General features: G+C 40.6%; 2 protein-coding genes across 3 annotated transcripts; both read left to right on the forward strand.

The window, feature by feature from the left end:
• The first annotated feature begins 817 nt into the window (after positions 1-817).
• Positions 818-1,474, forward strand: si:dkey-98f17.3 (uncharacterized protein LOC793143 homolog). The gene has a single exon (XM_034542311.1). The coding sequence runs from the start codon at positions 818-820 to the stop codon at positions 1,472-1,474; it is 657 nt and encodes a 218-aa protein (XP_034398202.1).
• Positions 1,475-3,597: 2,123 nt separating this feature from the next.
• LOC117736410 (apoptosis-inducing factor 3) lies at positions 3,598-18,112 on the forward strand. 2 transcript variants are annotated; one of them, XM_034541730.1, is made up of 20 exons: positions 3,598-3,867; positions 7,635-7,838; positions 10,900-11,113; positions 11,857-11,966; positions 12,058-12,167; positions 12,269-12,313; positions 12,403-12,499; positions 12,618-12,730; positions 13,006-13,092; positions 13,210-13,301; positions 13,397-13,527; positions 14,197-14,312; positions 14,433-14,504; positions 14,754-14,817; positions 14,949-15,025; positions 15,099-15,216; positions 15,322-15,420; positions 15,607-15,682; positions 15,848-15,952; positions 16,872-18,112. In XM_034541730.1, the coding sequence occupies exons 2-20, from the start codon at positions 7,808-7,810 to the stop codon at positions 16,912-16,914; spliced, it is 1,800 nt and encodes a 599-aa protein (XP_034397621.1). In that variant the 5' UTR covers positions 3,598-3,867; positions 7,635-7,807; the 3' UTR covers positions 16,915-18,112. The 2 variants fall into 2 exon arrangements, with proteins under 2 accessions (XP_034397621.1, XP_034397622.1); XM_034541731.1 differs by having other exon boundaries at positions 10,936-11,113; positions 16,872-17,846.
• The last annotated feature ends 7 nt before the right edge of the window (positions 18,113-18,119 follow it).

Here is an 18,119-nt window from a genome sequence, read left to right on the forward strand (position 1 = left end):
ATTAGAAACAGATTGTAAGAACATTTAACAGTTTGTGAATAATTGAGGCTTTTTGTCCTTTTTAGTTATATAGTACATTTTGCTCTAGGGATTGAGAAAAAGGTTGACCTAAATGCTGAGGCAGTAGATATAGCCTTCTGGTCACTGCCATTTGTTCTGCAGGTTCTGTTAAGACCCTCAGTGGAATTCAGTGTGTTGGACTCTTTTGGACTCTGTTGTAAGTATCGTTGCAGTGAGCACAAAGTGCTATTCATAGTCCAGATACTTGAGACACATGGCCAATCGAAAGCTCCTGCTTTGATTTCCTTAGAGTGTAAATGTCTCAACTAAAATAATGACCAAGTCTCATCAGTAAAACAACTCATCTGAAATAATTAGAGCCTTAAAAGATGGTCTGAATAAAAGAAATAAAAAACAGGCCATTATAGAAATGCCTGGAGGAGCTTTTCAGTCTTCTTCTTTTTTTGTGTGTACCTCCCATGGCCAGCCTGCTCATGTTTCATTAATTTAGGTTCACTTGTGTGCACACAGCCCAGAATCCCGCTGGACATATTTGGTTTCATCTAAAAACAGAGTTCCTTGTTCACTGTGATGATATTGAACACTGAAACAAAACAGTACGTCTGTTGTCGAGCCACAATCCGGGATTATCTCTCACTTATCAGGTGCATTTTATTAAGGAAGCTGAATAAGTGGGCTGGCCCGTTTGCTCCTGCTACCTCAGCCGGTAGGACGGGCCACAGAGCCACTCTGGATCTCCCAACCTGCTACATAGACCTGCACCCTTGAGCAGGAATCACAGCACACAGTGCAGAAGATGGTTTTTCTAACCCCTATAATAATGCAAAGGACTGCACTCTTTGTGACGTTTGGAGGTTTGGTCACTTCTCTGATCACCACCTTCCTTCCACTGTGGAAGACGATGAACTCTGACCTTAACGAAGTGGAGAACTGGTACTCCGGACTCTGGCACGCCTGCCTCTACACAGAAGAGGTCGGAGTCCAGTGTAAGGCCTATGAGTCCATCATGGGGCTGCCGATGGACCTGCAGATCTCCAGGGTGCTCATGTTGGTGTCTGTAGGCACTGGAGGTTTCGCTCTGCTGGCGGCCTTCCCAGGTCTGGAGGGGGTTGGGATGTGTGTGGGGCAGCCTGGCCTCAAGAGAAGGCTCCTCATCCTGGGCGGGGTGCTGTCCTGCGTTTCGGGGCTCACCACTCTGGCTCCCGTCTCTCTTGTGGCCTACACAACTGTGGTGGACTTCTGGGATGAGGGTTTCCCCGATGTGATGCCACGCTGGGAGTATGGAGAGGCGATGTTCTCTGGGTGGTTTGGAGGTTTGGCTCTTGTCCTTGGAGGGACTCTCTTCTTCGTCGCTGTGTGCATGGCGGACTACGACAAGAGGCCAGCAAGTGTGCCACACATCCCGCAGGCCAAGCACAGGACGAAGCACTACCTGAAGACAGAGGTTTTATAGATTTCTTATTGACAAATGTGTCATCTGCAGATTCATGTATTTAACATGGAGGCTTGTGAAGTGATGACATAAGAAAATTAGACTAATAACACTTCTGACATAACATGACTGCGACATGTGTTCTATTTGTTCATTTATAAGTCAAATTGTACACATTTCCATAGTCTCTGCTTCTGGTTAATTATGATATTGTCCTCATTAGGTTTTCACCAACTATTAAAGTAATGTGACATAATAACAACTGGAGTAGTTTGTATTCCTTTAAAGTTGACAGAGCCTGGATAAATAGTAAAGGTAGGATTTATTTACCAGTAGACACCTATTGCACATAAACCATATCTTTACATACAATGAATAATACTATTTAAATTAATTTGATATACTGTATATATATATATTTTTTTAAACTAGCCAATAATTGTCTTTTGCATTTACTGAGGTGTAATGTCAATGTATCCTAGACCAGTTAAGTCACAGTAGATTCTTAGGCCACTGGTTCTCAAATTGATTGACTGCCAGTCTTTTAATTCAAGGAGTACTGACACTAAACAAATCAAAGTTACTATAGTTTTCTGATGCTTTAAAGAGCTGGTGGCACATCAGTGATGCTCTCAAAAATGGGCTTCAGATGAGACACAAAAGATCCAGTCTTCACACGGGCCTGTAGAGTCTTTTGAGTTACATACAGTATGTCTGTGATAGCAGACATACCTGTGACTTAGAGTTGTGTTTGTAATTTCTTTCTGTTGATTTTTGAAGTTTGAAGAGTAAAATTCTGGATAAACTTTCAACACTGTAGCATAGAGATGGAACCAAAACAACAGCTTATTGTAAAGTCCTAATGGCTTCTGTTTGGATCTAATTAACAGTCAGGTTGATTATAGCCTTTATATCAGCTGGCATTAATGTTTTGGCAGGCCGTAATTAATGATTCATTTCACTATCTTTCGCCTTAATCTGGGTTTTGGGACGCTGCAGTTCTCTCCAGCGCCTGCAGAAGAGATTCCCTCCATAATTCAATTAAAGTGAGTGATATATCAGTGCCTCCCTGTGAGACCCTGAAGTCCTCTTGTTGTACATGTGCACACCACCCGCACTGGCTTCACTCCATTGTTTTTACATGTGTGCTTGAACACATGCAGAGAGCAACACAAACACACTGACAAAGGAGCATGTGTGCACGTGTCAGCTGTCAGCACACTGCAGAAATACAATCAGTCCATGTGGCCAGTAGAAATATCATCTGATAAATCTTAATTGTTTTCATATCCTTTTGGACAGGTTAGGGAACATAAGGGCTGCTACTGCTGCATCCAAAACCATCATCCTGTGTCAATGCTGCCATTATTTCCATAGAAGATTATGGAATGAATGACCTTGTCCCCGCAGTTATTTAAAAGAGAGCCACAGTGGGAGCATAAGGAATGGAAATATCTTGGGAGCTCATTTCTATAAGACTCACTATACCTTGTTAATCCTGCTCTACCCTACCCCCTGACTGAAACTGGGATTTACTGCACCAACTGCTCTTTAACTCTTTAAATCTGCCGCACACACTGAAAGAGGTGCAGCACACACGCACACACACACACACACACACACACACACACACACACACACACACACACACACACACACACACACACACACACGCACACACACACACACACACACATACACAATAAGAGCTGTTACAGTGTTTTATAGTTTGCAGTAGACTAAGGAGTAGTTTGTATGCCTCCTGGTGGGCAGTACACATACACTAAATGTCACTCTGGTAAGTCTTAACAATAGCTTGTACTCTTGCAGCATTCAGCACAATGCTGATAGGCAGTGTGATATGTGGGCAGACAGACCAGTCAGTGCAGTGGGGAGGGCAGCAAGTCTTTGATCAGGCTTAACTGGCAAGTCAGGTCTCTGACATCTAAAGGCAAGGCTGAAAGGCAAGCAGAGAGAGAGAGAGAGAGAGAGAGAGAGAGAGAGAGAGAGAGAGAGAGAGAGAGAGAGAGAGAGAGAGAGAGATTTCATGCTGCGTTAGCATCCCCTCAGCAACTCCATCAATACTGCATACAGCTGAGAAACTGGCAAAGGTCCTCCGTGCTGCATTTGCAGGCTCGGCCAGCGAAAGAGAGCAACTCCCACGACCGGTCCGCTGAGTCCGCTGCGGGAGGGGGGCTCTCTGCGAGGGGCACAGCGCACTTACACACTCACTCGAGACTCTGCTGCACCGAGACGCAGAAGAGGACTGGGAATACTCCAGTGGACGGAGACAATCCCGGAGAGGGACAGGACTGGGAGGACACTCGCGTGCTAATATGCTACCGTGCTCCCCAGAGGAAGCTGAGCATCGGGGAGTTTGACAGGATTTCAGGGCACCTGCTCCATACACACTGGTAAGCTTTATTTGTTCATTTTACAGTCAGGGAAATATAGCTCTGTTTTATTAGTTCCCAATATGATGTGTCTATGTGATGCTCTGTATGGTCACACTTTGCCTGCATTGGGCGCTTTGAGCACATAAAGTAGGCTACTTGTATGAAAGTTGTTTGCTCTTTAGATCTTCCCTGGAGACCGAAGAACCATGTGGACTAGTGGTGCATATGTACAACTGAAATCACAATACCTTAAACACATGATACACACACATGTAAAATAAGAGCATCTTCAGAGCTGAAATAGCTCTTACATTAGTGACTCTTTAGGAAACTGGGAGAGAATGAAATATTCCTCAGTAAATCTCACAATGTATCAGTTTATATTAACTTGTGTGCGTGTGTGTGTGTGTGTGCGTGTGTGCGTGTGCGTGTGTGTGTGTGTGTGTGTGTGTGCGTGTGTGTATGTGCAAGCCTCTCTGTACACCACCATTCTAGTTTTCCATGACATCATGGAGAGGTTATCACTAAAAGCAGCAGCAATATGACCTGATAGATGTGGCGGTGCCATTGTTAACCAGCTTTATAATATACAGAATTTAAAGTTTGGGACAACTTTTTGATGAAGTAAAAAAATTACTACAAGTGCCACAATAAACATTGATAAATGAAGATATGCTCTTTGTTTTTTAGAGCCACATGGTATCTATGTATTATTATTATTATTATTACAGGTTTGTTTATAGGTTGTTTAACAGCCTGTTAAAACATTATATTCCATCCATTTCAGTTTGTATACACACTAGATATACTGTTTGGGACCTTATGAAGCTGTTGACAGCTCTCCTAATCTTGTCAATAAACACTACCAAATTTACCTACAAGCAAACAACACAAACTTGGCTCAAGAATGGTGTGAATGAACTTACTCACAATATGTTATTGTGTCACCTACTAGAGCGTCTTAATGGGGATTGTGGTTCAATGTAATCCAGTCTTTCTTCTTTTATAGTTAAGACACGTAGACGATGGAGTAAATAGAAATAATCAAAAGCTTCTTGGCATTTTGGAGGGACATGCTGGTGACTCAATAAGGTGTACAAATCTAACCTCAAACATGGACTTAAACACGTGTGTCTCCTTCCACTGTGAACAATCAAAACAAGAAATGCAGATATTTATTTCATTTCAAAGACCCCAACAACTTCACCCACATGTCCCTTACAATGAATGCTTCCTTAAGCGGACGGAAACAGATCACCACGAAGCGCCTGGTGAGAGAGCACCTGTGCTCAGTGGTTGGTTTTACGCAATCAGGAGATGATTCCTCGAGCTTATCTTTGTATTTCACAAACCAGGAACACATGCAAACAGTGAGGGAGGGAAAGAGGTGTGGCCATATTTTAAGAGTGCAGGTAGATTGTTGCCCTTTATCAGCTGAGGATCAGAGAGCCCTAATCGTTAACTACAGACTAGACCAGCCAAGCAAGTGTTTGAATAAAACAGAGACCACAAATTGGCATCGTTGGAACCAGCGGCTCTTCTTTCATTCAGGTGCTGCTGCAGGTCCAGTGTTTATTGGTGGATCAGGTTTGTCCTTGAATGATTATGGTATGTTTGCTGTATATTTGCATTACAGAGCAAAGGTCTTCAGCTGAGAGAGGAGTTGAAGATATATGAACGATGACACTTTTTTTTTTTTTATCATCATTGTCGAGCAATAACGTCTCTCACTGTTTACTGTTGGAGAATGATGGATGTGACTTCGGTGCTCAACATTCCTGCTTTTTTCACCCAGTCAGTTTATAGATTGACCTCCTCGCCTCCAACCGGGAGCTGCCTTTTTCTAATTCTCTCCTCCAGCATTCCAGTAACAGGTATTACATTTGTAGGGAAGTGAGTGAAACTGACAGCTTGTTTGCAGGCAGGATTATTAGCACTGCTTGGGGACAGGCCCAACAGCGACAGAGCGAGATCTGCGTCATATGTTGTGAGGACCAAATCTGCTTAACCTACTTTAGTTTTGCACAAAATGTGTTGGTGCTCGCTGGAACTCCAGCTTTTTGTGATCCAATTTGACCACCAAACTTTCAGTGGCGAAAAATGATTGAAGTGGCATGTGAGAGTGAAGTCTGCTCTCTTCGGGAAGTGATTTGATATGTTGCTCGCTGTATTTAGAGAAACAAACAACTTCAAAGGCTCTGCTGTGTATGCCTGTTGACTAAATGCATAAACTGTCAGTGCTTGGCCCAGGTATTTGGATGCATAGCACCAAAATGACACTTCTCAATTAGGAAAATCTGACATGATGTTAGAGCCAAACAATTATCATTGGCATTATATTGTGACTTTGCATCACTTCCAGCAACAACTTGTTTAGTGAAATATGTCTCAAACAAACAGTGGTGAAATAAGTATTTAGAACCTTTAAATAAGTAAAAGAACAAACAGAGCAAAGGAAAAATACTACTACTAGCAGCAAAATATACTGAACGCATCCAAAGCTAAAGTATTTGTTCTGCAGCTAAATGTGCCCATGTGATTTACATAATATTATAATGTAACATGTTTATATTGCTGATACTGATCTGTACCTAGAATGAGGTGGAGCTAGTTTTAGATACAGTCAGGTCGGTTAGTCCAGTGTCCTCAAAGGGTCGCACAATCTATCACAATCATAAAATGATTCAAGAATGAAGAAAAAACATGGAAAGGACCCCCGAAGGTCAAAAAGGTTTTGAATCACAGATTTAATTTTTGATAACGTGTTGGAATTTAATTAATTAATTTTATTTTACTTCAAATCTTAATCTGCAAGTCACTTGTAACAATAACAGTCAAATAAATGTAGTTTGGTAAGAATTGTGATATCTTCTTTTGAAAACATTACAAGTACCTCAAAAGTATACTTAAGCACAGTACTTGCATTAATGTACATAGTTGAATACACTGCAAACAAATATATGAAACACAAAAAAAAAACAACCTCAGCTGCAGAGTTGAAGCCAGTCTCGAGACGTTTCCATTTCTAATTTGTTCTAAGCAGTGCTCCATTCAACACTGCACACTTTTTTTTCTGATGTTCAAGGACATTAAGATGTGCTCAGAATATCAAGCAGTCCTTTTGGTTGCACCTAAAAAGGATTATTTGGTGATGGATTGCACCATGTTGAGCAAAACACCTGCCATCCCGGGTCCACCCAGATTCATAGCAGCCAGCGCTCTGTGATTAACTAACTACTGTATGTGTGGCTGCAATACCAGAGCTGGCAGAAATGTGAGGGCAACGTGGCAACAAAACAAGGGGATTTTGAAACTCAAGGGGCCCCTGCCTCCCTTTATAGCGCAGTGTGACGAGAAAGTTAATAGGTGTCGCAGTGCTGTTAATATTTAACAGTTCACCATGCAATATGCATGAACAAAGAACAATGTGTATGGAAATGTTCCTCATTAACACAATTGCTTCCTTTTTACAAGCACTAACATATAAACACACACACACACACACACACACACACACACACACAATCATCTGGAAGTATAATCCTGACTCTACAAACACAATAATTTACTACAACTGATTAGAAAAATTGGGGCCAAATGTTTTGTGAATCTGAAAGACGGACTTTTAAATGAAAAGGTAACATTTTAAACTGAAAGTAGCCAAGAAGACAATTCAGCAAACTTGTTATTTATGATAAAAACTCTTAAATCATGACTACAGCCCATCAGATCCGTCTGTGTGAGTGAGTGTTGTTGACGATATGTCTTTCCTTCTGTCCACGCAGATTATGTGGAGGAGCTGACGTGTGCGATGGCCAGCCAGGACCTGCAGGTTCTCATACACACAGCTCTGTGTTACCTCCCAACAAAGCAGCCCAGCCCGAGTATCTGACCGCACCTCCCCTCCCTCTCCCCCTTCCCTCCCTCTCCCTGGGTGCCCCTCAATCCTGGGCCCACCATGGGAGGATGCTTCTCCAAACCCAAACCAGGTAACCGACATGTCGCCCTTGGGCAGGTTACCAAACAAGTACAACAAGCAGCAGGGGGAGGACGAGATAGCATCTTACAGTCTGATGTAGGCCGAATGCAATAATAATAATAATAATAATAATGATGTAATACAACACATTATAATGTTACATTAAAAAGGTGTTGAAACACCTCCATGGTGGTTTGTTTGTGCTGTCGTTGATTAGGGTTGCATAATGTAGTATGGTGTTCATGTTATTTTGTCCACCCTATTAGCTGCTTTCCTGCTTTTAGTATACCCAGTGAACTAAAGTTGAAATGGTAAAGTGGTCGAAATCATTTTCACAATATTGACAACAATATTTCCACTAATTGATATTGAAGTATGAGCAAAATATCTAAAGAGAAACTATAATCAAAGTGATGTTCAAAGAAAATACAGCTGCATAAGAGTAACCTCTTTGTATTTGTAGCATAAGAAACTTCATTGACTAATTGTGTAGTCTTGCTCAACACCATTCACTCAACAGACATTTGTAGAACAACATGATAATATAACATAATCGCATTATTATTATAATAAAAGTCAACAAATTAAAGCCCAGCTCAAACTTGCAGTTTTCTCTTTTGTTTTACAAGAAATGTAGAATTCTGGTTAATGTGAAATATAGAGAATGCTTTACCACTGTTATTGTATTTTAACCAACGGTTTCATAACATGGCAGTCCTGCTGTAATAATAGACAAATCCAATGTGATTTTGCTTATGATTCCAATTGAAATACTTTACGGTTAACAGCCGCTACTAATTTGAACAATGTCAGTGAATCTAGCTGAAGACACATGTTTTATTATTATACTGTTTCCATTGAGAGACCAGTTGTTTCTTTTCTCTCTTAAAGATATATTTAGGGACAGTTTGTTCCGAATGACTCATATTGAAAGCTACCGCCTACGAATCCTGTTCACGTGTCACCTCATATCTAGCTTAGTTAGTGTTGTGTGGTGTGGGAGGAATTGTATCGCTCTCTGCGGCATCTTTGGTCAAAATGATTACATACTGAGACAATATGTAATGACTGTGTGTGTGTGTGTGTGTGTGTTTGTGTGTGTGTGGGTGTGTGTGGCCATATCAGTGTTAGCATGGCTTGGAGATTAGCAATCTCGCTTTGCTGCAGGTAATAATAACACACTGTACTTACTGTTCAGGTGCATGAGGACACAAAACATTTGAGATTACATCATCTCACGTGGAGGTGGAGTGAGTGAACGAGACACTAGTGATCTATACACATGTGATTGAACAGAGGCTGCTGACTGTAATTTATCATTGTCTACTAAACACTATAACAATCGGATATCATATTAAAATATCTTGGCAGTGAGCGTTTGTTTAGTTTAGCCTCACAGAAAACAATCCTGTACCATCTTTTCTATATCACACTGCTGTCTGCTATCAACAGAACACAAGCTCCACTTATTAGAAAATAAAGCAAAGCACCTCATCTCAAGGTGTATTAGGCTCCAAGTCAGTTCTCAAAGGTTATTAGAATGGGAAACCATCTTTCGCCAATCCCATAAAACGTTCGTCAGAGAACTCACAAAAAATAAAAACTATATGACCATCCTTCTAGCATCAAGTTAGGGTCCGATCACACAGGCTAACAGGAAGTTACACAAGCTAAACTCACGAATTAAGGTATCTCAGCTTTATGATTCTGATCCAAGATTGAGCTTGACCAGAACAGTATAGTTTCATAGTATATTTATGTCCCATGAGCTTAGACAAACGTGTAATACCATCACCATTACAGTATCAAAGTAGATGTGTGTATGAATATATAGTAAGTGACAGGATGAGCTTGTAGAAATGGCACGTCGCCCTGCTTATCAAAATGTAAAGAAATGCAGAGCGGTTAAATAAACTGAAATTATAGACAAGGATTTAAACAACATGTGTTTACTCAAAGCTAAATGCTTAATAAAACGTCCTTGTTAAAGCTCTAAAGCCCAAACAGATGAAAAGCCTTACAGAAAACATTTTGGTGCCAGATGACTTGAGGAAGCATCAGTGTGTTGATGTACCATTTAGCAGCAGACATTATAGCAGCAACTAAAGATTCTCTTCAGCTGTGGAAAGCGTTCTCTTTCTTTTCTCCTGCAATTGCACTCACTATTATGATTTTCCATTGATTTTAATTAAGACTTGCTCAGCAGGATAAAATTCCAGCCAGATTACTGTGTAAGAACCGGATGATCAGCACATTTTTCCAGCCGAACAGATAAAGCCTGCTGCAGTGAAAAAGGAGTTACACAACCGTTTCTTAATGTTCAGAAATATAAACCCAAAAGCAGCGCATCTGTATTCTTCAAAGAAAACTCATTATCTCACAATTTTGTGTTGAAGCCAGTTTAAGGAAATCTTATTATTTAAAGCATTATCCTGTCAAAATCTATATTTCTCAATTTAATCAATTAATTTAGATAACGATAGACTGAGAGGTGAATGAGTATGTTTGTGTTGTGTTTTTACAGTAAATCTGGTATCAACAACAACAATTTTAGAGGAGGTTTGGCAATGCTCTGCATAGGAGCGATATGGTGCTGAATGTGTTCCTGCGGTTCAGAAGACAAAATGTGGTGTATTTTAATAGTAATGAATAAATCAGGGTTAATATTGAATGTTGAATGATGCCTGTAATTTTTCTCGCGAGAAGGTAGAATAAAAAAGATAAGGAAACAAGCTTGGCCTTACACGTCGCCCTTCACCTGCCTCCTGCTTTCATTTGTTTCATTTGTGGAGATGTCAGACTCAATTTGTCCCAGAATTGTAGACATCTCTCCAAGCTGAAAGGAAAATGATTCTTCCAAAGCAAGAGTGAAGGATAGTATTAACACAGAGAACAGGAATATAGGAATAATAGTTCAATCCACTGGTGATAGTCTGCGAATGTTAGGCTCCTTGAATAAGCATCTATTTGAAAGTTTCACAGCATCATTGAACTGCACTCATTGTGACTGTGTTGCATGTGATCAGTCATGCATTTTCAGACATTTTCATTCACGTGTTTGTGTTGTGCAGTTGAAGTTAAAGTGGAACTCTCTCTCCTGGAAAAAGAAAAAGAGGTGGACGGGCTGTCCCCTAATGGCAAAGCGAGCCCCTTAGCTGACTCTAGACCTAACGGCGCCCTGGGACACGGCTCTGATGATGACTCCACACCGCTGCCCCTCTACCACAAACCACGGGACTACGTGGAGGCCTCCGTCTGTCACGTTAAAGACCTGGAAAACGGACAGTAAGACAATTAAAAACAACACAAACACCCGAAACACACACATACCCATGCACACATGCATGTTGAGGTAAATAAGCTGTTATGATGTAAATCAGATGACGCTCAATAATCTAGAAGGATATAAGTGTACATCTTAAAGGGATAGTTCACGCAAAAGCACGATAAATACAATGTTTTCATTTATTGACTCAAGATACATCAGCGTATACAGTTTGTCGGCAAATTAGAAAGAAGACAATAAAGTACAGAAATAAAGCTCAGACCCACTGTGACAGTAGCACAAGTAGAGAATAATCATAGAGTCATTGAACTCCCTCTGTAATGTTAGTAACAGCTATGTAAAGTGTGTTAACATGAGCTAAGATTAGCCACCATAAGCTACTGTCCATACCAGATCAACTATATGTATCTGTAGAGCAGCAGAAAGACCTGTGTATTGAATTGTGTTTTATTGCTAATAAATTTAACTTTCAATGTGTTAGTGAGAAGATTGTGTAATTCCTCCATATTAACTATGGCATTCATCCAGAATACATGATGGCTTTCATGATTCTCATGTCGCTGTTCCTTGAATTCTTTTGGCTCTGTGTTGCTACCAGAGTGAAGCTTGGACAGTTGAATGTGAAGTCGTAGTCCTGATTTGTTTTAATAGCAACATTTTTCTTCCAGGCTGTTTTTAACCTGTCAAAATGGCCTTTGCATATTTAATCATAAAACACCTTTTTGTTTTTGTGTGTTTACAGGATGCGAGAGGTTGATCTGGGAAGTGGCCGAGCGTTGTTGATCAAAGAGCACGGGGAGTTCTCCGCCATGGCCCACAAGTGTCCACACTACGGAGCACCTCTGGTCAAAGGTGAGTCTCATATGTTGAGGTATGATTTGAACATTTGTTGTGAAATTTGACATCATATATTTGACATTCTTGTTATTTTCGGTCTTTCCAGGAGTGTTGTCAAAAGGACACGTGCGCTGTCCGTGGCACGGTGCATGTTTCAACATTGCAACCGGAGACCTGGAGGACTTCCCCGGGCTGGACAGCCTGCCGACCTTCCAGGTGACCTTCCCCGCCGGTGCTGTCGTAACACATTCCCTTCCTTATCATGTCTCTAAGCACCATCAAAAAGTGTACACATCGCTCATGTCTGTTTGCTCCAGGTCAGAGTTGAAAAGGACAAGGTGATCATTCGCGCAAACAAGCAGGTAACAAGAGTAAGAATGTGGAGAAGTTATGCAGGTAAAGAAACGGACCATCTGATTGATTTGAGATCTTTTTTAAAAAACATTTCCAGGCTCTTCAGTCGCAGAAAAGGTCAAAGCCCATGGCCCGCTGCTCAGCAGTCATTAACTCCAGCACGTGCTTTAGCCATGTTCTCATCATCGGCTCAGGTCAGTCTGTTTTTGTCCCTCAAACAACGAGGATCCAGCTGTGTTTGACTCTTAATAGCAGCGGCATCCTTCACAGTCTCTCTTTCAACTTCCTCTTTTATGGTGAACGTATGCGAAGGTCCAGCAGGTCTGGTGTGTGCAGAGACACTGAGGCAGGAGGGCTTCACCGATCGCATCGTCATGTGCACCATGGACAGGCATCCTCCATACGACAGGCCTAAACTGAGTAAGGTTTGTACACAGACCCTGAACACATGAACTGAGACAGAACTGAACTTTGCCAAGAAAGTTGCATAACAGACTGCAGTGGTGATGAAACAGCTGCACTTCACAGCAACTACGATTTAAAGAAAGTTTTGCATGAAAGTTTGCCACGAAAAGCTTGAACATTATTATTATTATTATTAATTGGTTGTTTACAGTTGTCCAGCTTTTGGAAAGATTGCTTTTGAATTTGATTTGATTTAATTGATGTACTCGTGCTGTACTAACTTGCTGACCTTTAGTCCTTAGACAGCACAGCTGAGCAGTTGAGATTGCGCTCAATGGATTTCTTGCAGGATCATGACATTGAACTGCTCACAGAGAAAGAGGTGAGAGCTGGTGACTTCAGATCAATCGATTCATTCATTTTGATCTAGATCTATCGTTGACATTTTCCACAAAAATCCAACCTATAAACCTGTGCGGCCCTGCCATGTTCGCTTCAGGCTGTGGCGATAGATGTGAAAACACGTTCTGTGACCTTTGAAGATGGTTTGAGGATGGAGTACAGGAAACTCTTTATTGCTACAGGAAGCAAGTAAGGAAGAAGACAAAACTAAACTATTCTATTTCACATGACAAATAAGCAGCTGAGATTATGAATCGTAAACGGACAATTGATTTCTTCCAAAGACACAAACCGATGGTCTACAAAGGAAAAGACGTCAGGAACGTGTTTCACCTCAGGACGCCCGAGGACGCTAACAGCATAGCGCGGCTGGCCAACAACAAGAACGCTGTGATTGTGGGAACATCATATGTTGGTGAGAAAAAAGATCCATTCTTCTTATTTGTACAGTGTAAGATGAACCTTTAAAAGCAACTCTCAAGTGATCACATGAATAATCACATGTATTAACAGACAATCAGAGACAAGAATACACCCCACATCTGCTCCACTGCATAACACATATCCTTACTGTTCACTCACTGATGTGTTATGCTGCAAAGAAAATGTGAAATCCTTAATATATCCAGTGGCAACAACAATCTAATATCCAGCATATAAATATATAGATTGGGATGAAATAAGGGGAAATTGTCTGAAATGCAAAGTGGAACCATGTTGCTGGTAGATGAGGTTCATCAGAGAAACTATCTGGTGCTCAAAGGGTGTTTGCTCACTTCTGCTTCGGTACTGCAGCCATCTATGATCTACTCTGAGACATATTAATATTCCTCTGGAGCACCCTTACATTTAAAAGTAATTTTAAAGTATTAGATAGTAAGTTTATTATCAGTTTATTATTATCAGTTTGATTAGTGCGAGCCCTGTTGACTGTGATAGACCGAACACACAATTCACATCATTTTCATTCCCAATCAGTGACGTCTGGAAGCATGTTGTGTCATTTATTCAGATCTGTTCTGTATCATTTTGCATTAAGAACTACATATGTGAACTGTATGCTGTTTCTTTGTTGTGTTGGCAGGTATGGAGGTGGCTGCAGCTCTAACTGACAAGGCCCACTCGGTGTCTGTCATCGGGATTGAGTCAGTCCCCTTTAAAAAAGCTCTCGGGGAGAAAGTAGGCAAAGCCATAATGAAGGTAGGGACACGGTTATGAAGCACATCCAGCATACTTACGTAGTGTAACTCTCTGGTCAAAACCCCAGAAACCACAAGACCACGTGGTTACTGTGTCTGTGGTGTGTTTTGGTTCCTGCAGCTGTTCGAGGTCAACAGGGTGAAGTTCTACATGCTGAACGAGGTGTCAGAGATGATTGGCCATCACGGACAGGTATTCAGAAAGTGAGAGAAACAGCGTGCCGTGATGCTCAGCAGCACGACCCTCTCTTGTTTAACCATTGGCAGAACATTGTCTTGTGTCTTGTGTGTATTGTGTGTTCACTGCATGTATGACCCCATCACTCAAAGTAAGAGACGGTCAAATAAAGGTCTTAAGGGTTTTTTTAAGGAGTTAATGTTACATTATGCATCTTTAGTGCAGCAATATGGCCTGGACATTTAGTTGTTCCTGTTTACACAGCTGAAGGAGGTGGTACTGAAGAGTGGGAAAGTCCTGCGGGCCGACGTGTGTGTCATCGGAGCAGGTAATGTCGAAGGTGGTGCAGAATGTGCATTTCATTATCTGCAGTGACATATAATTAAAGCAGATGACAAAACTCCCTTTTGAAAATTGTAGCAGCTCCATATCTAACCTATTTCCTCCAATGTGTCTCAGGAAGTATTCCTGCAACGGGCTTCCTGAAACAGAGCGGCATCCACATGGACTCCAGGGGCTTCATCACTGTTAACAAGGTATTTTTCAAAATGCCTGAAGCCGGAGTCAAAGTGTTTCATTGTTGATTTACTCCTCTAAACTCTCTCTCAGATGATGCAGACAAATGCTGACGGTGTTTTTGCTGGAGGAGATGTGGTGGTGTTTCCTTTTCTGCCACGCAACAACAAGAAGGTGAACATCCCTCACTGGCAAATGGCTCATGTACACGGTGAGTGTGTCATCCTGACTGCAGGCCGAAGGCTGTTTTAACTTACTGTGACGGTGATTCACATTCTTAAAGACGAGCATTTAAATGTTCCTTGTTTTCATACAGGAAGGGTGGCAGCTCTCAGCATGATGGGCAGAGCCGCTGACATCAAAACTGTACCTTACTTCTGGTCAGCCATGTTTGGGAAGACCATACGCTATGCAGGTAAATGTCTCTCTTTAGTTTCAAGAGTATTATTATGAGGCGCTCAGAGGTCGAATCATAGCTGAGTTGTGCTGTCAAGCGTGGTTACCACATTTCAAATAAAAGCCGAACCGAGAGCCTGAACTGTTTTTCTTTATGCTGTTGACAAATACACAAGTCCATGTGTATACTCTTCTATTTGCGAAGGTTACGGTGATGGATTTGATGATGTCATTATACAAGGAGATCTGGATGAACTAAGATTTGTGGCATTTTACACCAGGTACGTTTTATGTTTCACAACAATCTGAAACAAACTGAAAATATGTCTGAATATTTGTTTTTAACTTGTGTCATCTTCTCTCTGTATTGGTGAGGTTTTTATCTCATCTTAAATGGTGACTCCCTGTCTAGTTTCTCCTTGTTTTCTCCTTTGGTTTATCTACAGGAGTGAAGAGGTGGTCGCCGTTGCCAGCATGAACTATGATCCTATTGTATCCCGAGTGGCAGAGGTCTTGGGATCCGGAAAGACGATTAAGAAACGAGATGTGGAGTAAGTCTCCCTCCAAGACTTAAATCTGCTCCGGTTACAATTGTTGTTATGTTCTTTATGTTCTCAGGTTTTACTGTGAAGAAAATCAAGACAAATGTTATCACTGACAGAAAAAACATGGTAATATAATCACATGGAAAGTATTATAAGACTCAAGCTTAGTAAACTTATGCATCAGTACTAAAGAAAAATAACACTTTAGTTTACGTGTTACGTAATTTTGTTATGATTTCTGTAGACATTGTCTGGAAAACAACAATGTTTTATAGTCCTAATTCTAGGGAAAATAGTCGACAATAGTATAGAAAAGGTTCTGTATTTCAGGTACCGACTAATTTATTTGAGTTTTTAAAGAAGAACAATGAAATTGTATAATTATATAGTTTTGTAGAGCTTATAATAAGTTATTAATTTCATCAAGGAATAGCTGGCAACACTTTACTTTAACCCACCTATCAAATATGTATAAGCACATTTGAATAATACATTATTTATAACATACTATAATGTTGTCGTACACAGATATTAAAAACATTGTTTCTTAATGTATTTGTCAACAATTATCAACTAATAAATTCATAAACAATAATATAAAAAATAATAATAATAAATAAAATTAGCAAAATGGACATGGAACATAAAGTGTTACCATGCTGCTTGCCTCATGTTGCTGTACTTGCATTACTGTATTGTTATTGCATACATTTGTGTCTGTTTTGTTCCTCATGTCTCTCATGTCTTTCATTTCTAAAATTGCAAACTCAAAATGTGAAGGATGTTAGCACGGCTTGGCAAGTACGGATAAATATGAGCTTTTTCTATTTTAAATTTCACTGATATTGACCATGTGCAGCAGAAAAAAATGACTTGATGAACACGTATATGTGTTTATGACTCACTGTTTGTTTCCGACTTTCAGGACTGGAGACATTTCCTGGTTGAATGACAAAGGCTCTCAATGACTTCACATCGGAAGGACAGACCCAAATATATGGACACTTATGGTGCTGAGAATCTGAGCAGCTATCCCGGTCTGGACACACACACACACACACACACACACACACACACACACGCGCACACACACACACACACACACACACACGCGCACACACTGGGGAAAGGACCGTGTCTCTTGGAGACACACTCTCCTGAGGACAACACTGAAACTTGCTTTTGTTCCTGAGAGACACTGAAGGTGATATGCGGAGCAACGCACGGTCTGAATCGCTGTGTTGGTCTTTCCTGACAAATTTCACAAACAAAGCAATACTGCATTCAGCCTCTGTGCTGCTGCAAGTTGTATCTACCTGTACACTTTGTTTATAAGAAGCCAGGGATGGGCATTGGCTTTTTTTTTTTTTTTTTACAAATAACATTGTATATAGATATAATCCTGTATGCACTGTTACAAGATAATAACATACAATTTGAACTGAAGTTTTAAATGGCAGGTTTGGTTGTATGCTCACATTCAGGCCTTAGATCTGCATGCTATAACTTACTTTGATGCATGAGTTAAAAATAAGTCCATAAACAGAGTATCCAATCTAGATACATCTGCAAAAGAAATCTGCTCAAAACAAACTGCAGAAGACCCCTGAATGCAGCTTTAACAAACTCAAAAACACACACATGCAGCTTTAATTTATGACAAATGAAAATTTCTAAACATTACCACATCTTTGTATTGGCTGCTTTGCTACGGTGGTGAATTGCACACATTCAATTAAAATCATACTTTGATCACACACTAGTGCATGCACAATAAATTAATGTATTTTCTAGAGAATATTACCCCTTTAGATAAATCCAATAGAAGTTTAGGGTTATTTTGATAGCGGTCACCTCCATTGGTATATTATTTGTTACTAACTCAGGGAACTGAGGTTTGTCACCTGGATTTACAGTCAAATTAAGCAGAAATTAATTTGTTGCTTTGATACTTGTTTTCCCAGTTATTGTAATTTCCCCGGTTCTCTTATGTTCATTCAGAATTGCTTGTAATGGGTATAAAGCGGATGCTTGATTACATCCTGGTGTGCGATGTAAGCCCTGACACACAAGTCAACTCAGCGTTTTAAAAAGGATCATTCTTCCTGCAGAGAAGCCCTGAAGGGCACTTTTATAACTAAACTTTTAAATAAAAGTCTTCCAACAATAACTA

The sequence above is a fragment of the Cyclopterus lumpus genome, chromosome 9, assembly GCF_009769545.1.
Source record: "Cyclopterus lumpus isolate fCycLum1 chromosome 9, fCycLum1.pri, whole genome shotgun sequence".
In the NCBI taxonomy this organism is placed as follows: domain Eukaryota; kingdom Metazoa; phylum Chordata; class Actinopteri; order Perciformes; family Cyclopteridae; genus Cyclopterus; species Cyclopterus lumpus.